The following is an 11,650-nucleotide window of genomic DNA, read 5'->3' on the forward strand; positions in this document are numbered from 1 at the left end:
TTAAGAGATAAAATACAATAGAAAGATAATAAATAATTAAAAATATTACTATTTAAATAGGCGAGGCAGTGGCGCAGTAGGTAGTGCTGTCGCCTCACAGCAAGAAGGTCGCTGGGTCGAACCTCGGCTCAGTTGGTGTTTCTGTGTGGAGTTTGCATGTTCTCCCTGCCTTTGCGTGGGTTTCCTTCAGGTGCTCCGGTTTCCCACACAGTCCAAAGACATGCGGTACAGGTGAATTGGGTAGGCTAAATTGTCCGTAGTGTATGAGTGTGTGTGTGTGAATGTGTGTGTTTCCCAGAGATGGGTTGCGGCTGGACGGGCATCCGCTGTGTAAAAACTTGCTGGATAAGTTGGCGGTTCATTCCGCTGTGGCGACCCCGGATTAATAAAGGGACTAAGCCGACAAGAAAATGAATGAATGAATGAATGATGAAAAAAATTTTACATTTTGAAAAACCTATTTTCCTTGTTATTTATAAAAATGTTCAAGCTGAATTTTCAGCACCACTATTCTAGTCTTCAGTGATCTAAATCTTTAATAAATCATACTAATATGGTTCTCATGAAACACTTCTTATTATATGTTGAAAACCAGATATTTGCAGATATGAATTGATTTACTCATCAGTTAATCAGTCCCTGCAGTAACTGACTTTATAGCAAGAATCACAACATGGCAGTGTTTGTTTGAAGTTGTATGTATGCTGATTATTTAGTAACACATTGGTTTAAATCATTCATTCATTTATTCATTCATTTTCCTTCGGCTTAGTCTCTGATTTATCAGAGTTCGGCACAGCGGAATGAACCGCCAACTACTTCAGCATAAGTTTTACCCAGCGGATGCCCTTCCAGCTGCAACCCAGTACAGGGAAACACCCATACATACTCACATTCACATACACACTCATACACTACGGCCAATTTAGTTTATTCAATTCACCTATAGCGCATGTGTTTGCACTGTGGGGGAAACCAGAGCACCCCGGAGGAAACCCACGGCAACAAGGCGAGAACATGCAAACTCCACACAGAAACGCCAACTGGCCAGCCGGGACTCGAATCAGTGATCTTCTTGCTATGAGCCGACAGTGCTAACCACTGAGCCACCATTAAATTATGTTCAATAATCATATTTTTATTAATATTATATCATACAATTGTTTTTTTGCAAAGTGTAATATGATGTATTTTAGAGTGAATTATTTGCACATATCATAAAAATAAGGAAGTAGTGCATTTTAAGTCGTACTCAAAACTGCATAATAATAAAATCTATATTTAGTTGCAGAGGGGAATTGCCCCAGAATAAGCTATTTTTGTGAAAAATTTAAGCCGCATGAGTCAACCAATCTACTTCTATTCAGAAATGTAAAGCTCTCACTGCTTCATCTTGGGAAAATCCATGATGCAGGGGGAACCGATCATCTCTTTTGACAACCACAGTTGCATCTGTCGCAAATATTTTGCTGGAGGGCAACTACAGCGGCACTGCAGGAAAGCAAAAAAAAAGCCTTTTGGCAGCTGTTAGCTAGCATTAAAACATGCTGCGTAGGTTGAGAATGAAAATGACCCCCCTTCCCTTCATAACACATAGACTTTTCTTAGCGTGGGAGGGTTTGGGCTTTTCTAAACTGGGTCTCCACTTCTTAAGTTCCAAAGTCACCTTGGGAATCTCTTGATTGCGCTCATTCTGTTAGTATTGCAGACAAAACTGAGCTCATCCCTGATTATTCACGGCTCAATGCATGAGATGATGAGACATTCATATGTGTGCCAGGAAACTGATATAGACGCAGGCATTGGCAGGCAAGAACCATAATCTATGCAGGAATAGCATATGCTACAATACTTATTCTGCAATCTGTATAAAAAAAACTAGATCTAATAATGTAGTTTATCTTCTGTTTACACATGATAACTGGAAGTAAGAGCATTATTAAATAATGACTTCATTTGATCACTGAGTGAAGGTATTTCACATGTAAATAAAATAATTCACCACTTCCAAAATAACATTCTCTACCATTATAATAAGTGGGGCCAGTATTTATTATTTTTAAAAAGGAAATTAGTATTTTATATTCAGTAAGGATGCATTATTTTAGTAAAAGTAAGTGTAAAACCATTTAAAATGTATAACTCAATTGTATTTCAATTGCATTTTCTTCACTTTCTATGCATCAAAGAATCCGGATTCAATAAAAAAAATAAAAAATAAGAAGTTGTAGAGTTTTTTGATCTGAAATTGGCCTTAATTCAGCATAAAGAACCATATAATCTATGCAGGAATAGCATATGCTACAATACTTATTCTGCAATCTGTATATAAAAAAATACTGGATCCCAAAATGTACTTTATCTTCTGTTTACACAAGATAACTGGAAGTAAGAGCATTATTAAATAATAACTTCATTTGACCACTGAGTGAAGGTATTTCACATGTTAATAAAATAATTCACCACTTCCAAAATAACATTCTCTACCATTATAATAAGTGGGGCCAGTATTTATTATTTTTAAAAAGGAAATTATTATTTTATATACAGTAAGGAAGCATTATTTTAAGTAAATGTAATTGTAAAACCATTTAAAATGTATAATTTAACTGTATTTCAAATGTATTTTCTTCACTTTCTATGCACTAGAGCAGGGGTCACCAAACTTGCTCCTGGAGGGCCGGTGTCCTGCAGAATTTAGCTCCAACCCTAATCAAACACACCTGAACAAGCTAATCAAGGTCTTACTAGGTATACTTGAAACATGCAGGCAGGTGTGTTGAGGGAAAATGGAGCTAAACCCTGCAGTGACACCGGCCCTTAAGGACTAAGATTGGTGACCCCTACACTAGAGCAGGGGTTCTCAAACTTTTCAGCCCGGGACCCCCAAAATAACAATGCCAATGACTCGCGACCCCCACTATTTTCGTAAGTGGTTATAATCATAGAAACTTTGCACACAACACTCACACAAACCAATCAGCCTATATAAACACAAGCATATTGACAACACAAAAAAGTGCAACAGTCCCATATCATTTTTATTATGATTATTTTATATTAAGCTCATCTAATTAGACTGGTGGGCACAATATTTAGGTTACATCCCAAGTCTTTTCTTGGTTTAATTTTGGAGACTGCCACTTACACATCATACTCCATGTTTAGTGTCCTGTATGTATTTTAAATGTACGTGAGTGCTGTAACGGTGTCAGGAAGTTTAGGTAGTGCTGTAAAATCTGGTGCACTGACGCTGTTGCTTTGTCATTAATCTAATGTAAAAACCCTAAGGGTTGCAATCAATGTAAAACAACAACAACAACAACAACAACAACAAAAACCAAAGGCTGATGGCTTTTTGTTTGGATATTGTATTTTTTATGTGACTATTTTTTATCTTTTGTAGGTTATGGATTAACAATGGTAATCATAAAAGTTTATTCAAATTTATTAGATTTTTTTAAATCACCAAGCGACCCCCTCTCATTGTCCCACGACCCCCCAGGGGGTCCCGACCCCCACTTTGAGAACCACTGCACTAGAGCAGGGGTTCCCAAACTTTTCAGCCCGCGACCCCCAAAATAACAATGCCAGTGACTCGCGACCCCCAATATCCTCTGAGGTGGTTATAAATACAGAAACCTTGCATGCAATGACGCAGACACACCAATTAAATTTGTGTCAGTGCTTTAAATGTGCCAGAAAGTATAACCTGATGTTATAAAATCAAAATGCATCTAATGCTATTGCTGCCTTTAATATAATGTAATTACCCCAGGGGTCGCAATCCAATAGAACTAGTAACTATAAGCTACTATAGTAACTATATAGTATATAGTAACTATAAACGACTATTTTTATTTTCAGTATAGTTATGGATAAAATATGTTAATTCTTATGGTTTAATAAAAATAAATAGATTTTTGGAAATCACCAGGCGACCCCCCTTCATTGCCCCGCGACCCCTCGGGGAGTCCCGAACCTCACTTTGAGAACCACTACACTAGAGGATCCGGATTCAAAAAATGACCGCCAAAATAAAAAGTTGTAGTGTTTTCTGATAAGAAATTGGCCTTAATTCAGCATAAAATACCATACAATCCATGCAGGAATAGCATAATAGCATATAATACTTATTCTGCAATCTGTATATAAAAATACTAGATCCCATAATGTAGTTTATCTCCTGTTTACACATGATAACTGGAAGTAAGAGCATTATTAAATAATGACTTCATTTGATCACTGAATTTCACATGTAAATAAAACAGTATAATAACTGGGGCCAGTATTAGTTATTTTTTAAAAAGAAATTAGTATTTTATATACAGTAAGGATGCATTATTTTAGTAAACTTAACTGTAAATGCATTTAAAATGTATAATTCAATTGTACTTCAAATGCACTTTTTATTTGATATGTAATCAGAGAATACGGATTTTCAAAAATGACCCCCAAAATAAGCAGCCGCAATGTTTGCTGATCTGAAATTGGCCTTAATTCAGCATAAAGATAGACTGATGAGAGTGAAATCCTAAATGAAAGCTGTGAACGTTTGACTGTTGGTGGCAGATCACTTATGTTATGTTGGTGTGGATTAAATTTGAGTGCTGCAGTCTCCAGCCCAAAGGCAGATTACAGTTGATCCTCATTGCCAGAGGTGTTTGTGTTTGATGTATTTGTGTGTATGTGCCACTCATCCACGCTGAATAAGACCATTTTAGTAACAGCTGCTTCTTATAGACTTATGTGTGTGTGTGTGTTTGCACTGCTGTTTGTTAATCAAGATGGCTAAATCACCTTATCTTGAAACAAATTTCCAGTTCCATCCTACAAACTAAATTGCAATTAATGCAATGAACAAGCTGTGGCTTTTGGAGATGCAAGATCACATTTTTTTTTATCTGAATTATCTGATTTTCATTGTTTTATACATATTTTACCAATGAATGCACATCTTAGCATTTCCATTAAGCATTATTTAGTGCAAAATGTGCATGAAAAATAGATGGAAACACATAATGATGTTTTTTTTTCTCTGAACCGTTTCTTTCTTTCTTTGTTGAAGATGAGGACGGTGCGCTTTACTCGTCTCCATGTCCCCTGGTCTGTTCTGAGTCGTGAGGCTGAACTTCTAAAGCTCAGAGTGCCCACTAAAAAGGTGAGTCGCTGTACAGGGAAAACCTTCACATAAAAAGGCTAGACTGTCGCTAGAGAATAAGATACAAAGATATGCCGAGCTTTGATGCAGTGTGTAGTGCACGATTTGAGACACTTACAAAGCTCTCAAGTCTGAATCATGTCCTAAATCTCTTGTCTACAATGCCTCTCTCAAACTCATAAAAACAATGGAAGCATATACAGTATAAAGGGGCTGAACTATAAACACTGTGACACTAGCTAATTTAGTGTTGGAGGTTTCATGGCTAAATTTGTGCAGCCTGGTGGCCATTCTTGCACATAGAGCTGCACAATATATCATTTCAGCATCGATGTGGCAATGTGATCATTCTCAATAGTCACATCGCAGGATATGCAATGTTGACTTTGTATTATAAATGATAAGTCAGAACAGTATATAACAAACAAGACATAACACTCAGGGTATTTTGGGACTGAATGAAACTAAAAATAAAGTTCTTCCACTCTTCTTGACATCAGGATCAGAAGAAAGGCAATGCTTGCACACAAATTTGATACTGCACAGTATTGTACTGTCTTCATAACATCTGTACAGTTTGGTTTCTGTGTAGGCCTGTGATTGTTTGTGATTATAATTTGTGAGCTTGTGGGTGGGGATAAACAGGCAGTGATGTAGAAGTAGGCGTTGCTCTTCTACAGTTGAGGCGGAGTTTAGCTAAAATTACATTGAAACTTTCCACAATCTGTTTGTCTTTTGAAGATTGGTTTCAATAGAAGCTCTTTTTACAGACTGACCAGAAACTTCCAGAAGCATCTAGTTCAAGAGTTCACACTCAGCTGATGATTGTTTATAAAGCTTGTTTGGCATGCTGTCCCGGGAGAGAGCCCTGAGCTCTTAAGATCCTCGAGCCCGGGGCTCCCTCCCGTTTGCAAGGCGAGAGGAGAGTTTAAGCTGAGGTAGATCTCGAGAACTCCCCTGCGGTAGTAGCTAATGAACAGAAACTGACTGCTCATAAGAGATAACTACTTACTAAGAGCACGTCAATGATGCCGATTTGGATTAGTCAATTAACTAAGGTTGCATGTTTTTTGGCGGTTGGAGGAAACCAGAGAACCTGGGGAAACCCACGTGAGCATGGGGAGAACATGTAAACTCCGCACAAAAACATCGGCTGGCTTGGTAAGGACTGGAACCAGTGATGTTCTTGCTGTGAGGCACCAGTGCTAACCACTGGGTCACCTTGCCACCCATCTAGGAAAGGAGGAGGAGTAGGGGTGGAAGAGGGGGTTCTTCAAAACGAAGATGACTGTCATGTGGAACTAACCGTACGTTCACACCGAAAGCGGCGAGAGCGTCAAAGTAGCCGGAAGTCATTCATTTTCAATGAGAGCCGGCGGCGATAGGCGACGATAAGCGGCGAGGAGCAGCGCGGCGCGTCTTTGCCGGCGTGAGCGTCGTGGAGAGTTGAAATGAAGTCAACTTTATGGTAATGAGCTATGACGCGGTTCGGAATCAGAATGAAGACGTCCACCGCTTGATAGTAGTTCAGGGAACACAGACCTGTGAACTTTGGTTCCGACCGCAGTTGTTCCCAAGGGTTTGATTATTGCGGTCGCCGGATTTCCAATTATTTACAATGTTTTCTTACAGGAACATACATTAAATAAGTTACTGGCGAGTTACTGATGTTCATTAATGTTATATAAATTTATCTTTAAAAAGTGGGAATCTCACGCGATGTGACAGTACAAAACAGTACTGCTGCTTCAGGATATTTCAGACATATGGACACATATTGGATAAATAGAGCAAAGCCACACCACATGCAACTTGATCTTCCATTGTTTTATGAATTTGATAAGAAGTGCGCAACATTTTCACGCTAAAAACATGTCTTATGCAGGAATGTAACTGATAATGCTGCAACGGCTCCTTTAAGTACGAGATCAATGTAGCGAGTTTTGACGCTCTCGCCGCCGGAGCTGAAGGCAGACAGCGTTGTCGCCAGGGCGGCCAGAGCGACCTTGGACGCTCTCGCCGCTTTCGGTGTGAACGTACGGTTAGGGTATTTATAATGGCTTAGGAATTGTCTGATTTGTGAATCATAGGTTGCAATCGTAAGCACTTGATCCTCTCGAAATTAGTTTATAAATAAACTTCACAAAGAGTCTACTAAAGCATACAGTATGCTATTATATAGCATAGATTATTTTTAAAACCTAATTTTGATTTCTTAATTAAGGAATTTAGAAATCAAGGCTGAGAAATATTTACAGTACATCGTCTTATTAATTTTTGAGTCATGTCTACTAAAAACTTTATGGTTGAATAAAAAGTCAGAATTTGCAAGGGGTATGAATAGTTTTAGGCTTGACTGTATATACTGAAAATATATTTAAGACATATACATTTGTTTTTGTCAGAATTAATTGTTGAATAGGGGCGGCGCGATGGCTCAGTGGTTAGCACTGTCGCTTCACAGATAGAAGGAAGCTGGTTTGAGTCCTGACCGGGCCGGTTGGCATTTCTGTCTGGAGTTCGCATGCCCTCTCCATGCGTTTCCTTCTGATGCTTCGGTTTCCCCCACAGTTCAAAGACATGCACTATAGGTGAATTGGGTAAACAAAATTGGCTGTAGTGTACAAGCGTGAATGAGTGTGTATGGATGTTTCCCAGTACTGGATTGCAGCTGGAAGGACATCCACTGTGTAACGCACATGCTGAAATAGTTGGCGGTTCAATTCCTCTGTGGTAATCCCTAATAAATAAGGCACTAAGCTGAAGGAAAATGAATGAATAAATGAATGAACTCCATTCAGAAGTTTCATTGGTGTGCCTCTCCAGTAGACTTCACCATGACCCCAGCCATAGAGTGTCATGTTTTTGGTGTTAAGAGCTTTGGCTGCCGGTGCTCTTTATAAGTGCTCTGGGTTGGCACAGTCTAAAAGCAGTTGTAATGTTAAAAGTCAATTCTAAAAGTCTGAAACTGTAGAGAGAGAGAGAGAGAAAACAAACAAAACTGTCATCTGATTACACGCTACCAAGCCGATTACTTGTAAAATGTTTTCAAATTCCCTTTCAGAATTCCTGCAAGAGGCGTTTGTCATATAGCCCACATGCTAAGATGATTGTCAGCACTGCATTGTCCCATACATTTAGATTTGGCTTAGAGCGGCGTTCTGAAAGAATGATTTGTCCTTTGAGGTTGTGAGTTGTATTTGAATGACATAATCTGATAATGGTGGATTAGCTCTTGAGACATATGGACTCTGCATCTGACATGTGCTTTCCGTTTGCCCTCAAAACAAGATATTCCCAGTCCACACTTTTGGTGTCAAATCGTCTGACCCGAGTCTCAACTCTTCGTCTCTCATGTCTCTTTAGCTCTGGATTAATCTCAGTTCAATTTCAGATCTGCTCTGGTTGTGTGTGGGTTTTTTTTTTCCAGACATATCAGCTGAAAGAGAAGACGGGGCTCATGGGCGTAATGAGCTCGTTTTGGATGAAGATCAACCAGCCGTTCCAGCCGGGTGTACCGGAGCCCCAAAACCCACGCACACGTGTCCTATCCCAACCGTTCAGCAGAGACAAGCTACACCTGTGAGTGCCAGTGCTTGCAGACATTTACAAATATTATCAACCCACGCGATGAGCTCATTCCCTTCCTTTCATTTCACAGATTGGATATAAAGTCAGAAAACAGCTTGTTCAGCAATGCAATACGCGGTCGAATTGTAAGTATCGATGAACAATGATGCAACACACCAATCAAAAGGCAACACATTTGATTTTTGGGGCATATTTTAAATGCACAGAAATTAAGGATATTCCTGCCATACAATAGCAGACTTCAAGAGTTCCCACTTAGATATGCTTGGCATTAAAAGCAGGTTTGGCATGCTGTCCCGGGAGAGAACCCTGAGCTCGGAGATATTTGAGCCCAGGGCTCCCGCCTGGTCAATAAGCATATCAGATCCGAGATCAGGTAGGTCTCGATAGCTCCCCCTTTTAGAAAAAAAGGGGGAAAGGAGGAGATGGGGTGGAAGAAGGGATCCCAAAACGAAGACAGAGCAGTAAGGAGAAAATGATCCATTTATAGTGAGCTGGGAACGCTCTGATTGGATTGTTACTGATTACGGATGAGTGGCCAGCAGTGCTCAATCATATCAAGTGCTCCTCTCAAAATTAGTTTATGAAACTTCACAAGGATTTACAGTTGAAGTCAGAATTATTAGCCCCCCCTGAATATTTTTTTCCACAATTTCTGTTTAACGGAGAGATTTTTTTTAACACATTTTTAAACATAATCGTTTTAATAACTCTTTGCCATGATGACAGTACATAATATTTTACTAGAAATTTTTCAGGATGCTAGTATTCAGCTTAAAGTGATATTTAAAGGCTTAACTCGATTAATTAGGTAAGTTAGGGTAATTAGGAAAATCATTCCAATGATTTGATCTGTAGACAATCGAGAAAAAAAAATGCTTAGGGGAGCTAATATTAACGACCTTAAAATGATTTTAAAAAATTAAAAACTGCTTTTATTCTAGCCGAAATAAAACTTTCTCCAGAAGAAAAAATATTATAGCAAATACTATAAAAAATTCCTTGCTCTGCTAAACATCATTTGGGAAATATTTGAAAAAAAATGTAATAATAATTTTGACTTCAACTGTATGTCGGTATTCTAGTAGGAATTTAACCTCTGTGTCTGGACCAGAGAGTCAGTGAGTTGAAAAGTGAATCAGTTTCAGGTTTTGTCGGCAAATTCACTGAACAGAACTAAGAATGTTCAGAAAAAATATCCATACTTCAAATAAGCCAATTTATTTTTATTATTTGTCATTATACAATCTTGGGAGCATCAACTCTTAGGGTGCTTTCACACCTGTGTTCGACTCTTTTGTTCCGAAACAGGGATTAAAACTGTTACATTGTTGCAGTTTGTTCTTGGTGCGGTTTGCTTGCACGGCAAAGTTTCTAAACAGACCAAAAGAGCTAAAACAAGTCACATGCGAGTAAATTCTTCTCACGTTGGTCAGAGTTTCACGGTTTATTTTGCAAAGTCCTTATCATTATAAAGAGAAATAACAGATAAACCAAGACTGCAGTTAAACAGCAGATAAACAGCTCTTGTTAATATTTCAGCATGCTTTCACTTTCGTATTTGACATGAAACGCACATCTACTGATAGGAATGACATCCCGCCCTACGCCCTACTATTGGTGATCTCAGACCGATTGTTTTGGCGCGCATCCGTGGATTCACATATGACAAACAAACTGCGCTAACTGGGGAAACGTGCCAGTTTCCGAAAGAAAAGTCTAGGTGTGTGGAAGCACAATATTTTGGTAGAGGAGCCATTAAACCTTAAACAGGCATCATAATCACCCAGTTGACCTTTTATTCACAGGTTATCATTATTATTTAAATTACCTATTACTATTTATCAGAGTTGTGCCAGCATATTATTCAATACAAAATGTGGGCCAAAAAATCATTTTCAAGAAAATATTTAAAGGGTTAATAACTGAACAGGAATAAACTTGAATACTTATGAGGGTCATTTTTAAAGAAATTAAAACTTTTTTAAACAGTTATTTTGCAATGACTGCTGAAAAATTCTTTGCTAATCTTACAATCACAAATATATTTCATATATATTTTAATTAGTGATGCACAATGATTCATTGCAATCTATATGCAGTAGGTATGAGTCGGTATAAGATTCTGACAATATGATAACCTTGGATATGTGGGTAGCACAATCGCCTCACAGCAAGAAGGTTGCTGGTTTCAGCCTCAGCTGGGTCAATTGGCGTTTCTGTGTGGAGTTTGCATGTTCTCCCCGTGTTTGCGTGGGTTTTCTCCGGGTGCTCCGGTTTCCCCCACAAGTCCAAAGACATGTGGTGTAGGTGAATTGGGTAAGCTAAAATTGTCCGTAGTGTATGAGAGTGAATGATTGTGTTTTTTTCAGTGATGGGTTGCAGCTGGAACGGCATTTACTGCGTAAAACATATGCTGGATAATTTGGCGGTTCATTCCGCTGTGGTGACCTCAGATTAATAAAGGGACTGAGCCAAAAAGAAAATGAATTAACACAATATATTTTATTTTAATAAACATTTAAAATATTTTGGACCAGTAGCTTTTGATAAGTTCCTTTTTTGCTAAAGATACTGTTGCCCAAAAAACTAAATAAAATAGTTGTGAAAGACATGTAAAAAACAAATGAAACAAACACACAAAAAACTTACATATACCTTAGGAACGGTGTAACAGAAAACTTTGACAGTTTTAAAACCTTTGACTTTTCCAAACTGCAGTATACTAAACCTTAAAAACGGTTATTGTCCAATGCCTAATATACAGTGCTCCACATAAAACTAATAATTTTATCCATTTCTCAGTGAATACAGATAATATATTTGGTGCATTTGAACAAAACAGATTTATTAAACAGATACATTTATTAAAATAATATTTTTGCCGCCAAACATTTA

The 11,650-nt window shown here is 38.2% G+C and overlaps 4 protein-coding genes across 7 annotated transcripts in view; 1 reads left to right on the forward strand and 3 right to left on the reverse strand.

Annotated features, from left to right (window-relative positions):
- The window catches only part of LOC101882393 (uncharacterized), a 768,785-nt gene that overhangs the window by 383,283 nt on the left and 373,852 nt on the right, over positions 1–11,650 (reverse strand). The window lies entirely within an intron of this gene.
- Positions 1–11,650, reverse strand: part of utp15 (UTP15 small subunit processome component) — a 355,707-nt gene that overhangs the window by 213,852 nt on the left and 130,205 nt on the right. The gene's annotated exons all lie outside the window — the stretch shown is intronic.
- The window catches only part of ano2a (anoctamin 2a), a 72,325-nt gene that overhangs the window by 13,532 nt on the left and 47,143 nt on the right, over positions 1–11,650 (forward strand). For all 4 annotated transcript variants that reach the window (XM_087292773.1, XM_087292775.1, XM_087292774.1 and 1 more), the window contains exons 4-6: positions 5,069–5,161; positions 8,592–8,743; positions 8,823–8,877. In XM_087292773.1, the coding sequence (XP_087148899.1) occupies positions 5,069–5,161; positions 8,592–8,743; positions 8,823–8,877 (300 nt within the window). The remainder of the gene's footprint in view (positions 1–5,068; positions 5,162–8,591; positions 8,744–8,822; positions 8,878–11,650) is intronic.
- caps2 (calcyphosine 2) overlaps positions 1–11,650 on the reverse strand; it is a 101,705-nt gene that overhangs the window by 6,758 nt on the left and 83,297 nt on the right. The window lies entirely within an intron of this gene.

The sequence above is a fragment of the Danio rerio genome, chromosome 18 (genome assembly GCF_052040795.2).
Source record: "Danio rerio strain M-AB ecotype USA chromosome 18, GRCz13ab, whole genome shotgun sequence".
Classification (NCBI taxonomy): domain Eukaryota; kingdom Metazoa; phylum Chordata; class Actinopteri; order Cypriniformes; family Danionidae; genus Danio; species Danio rerio.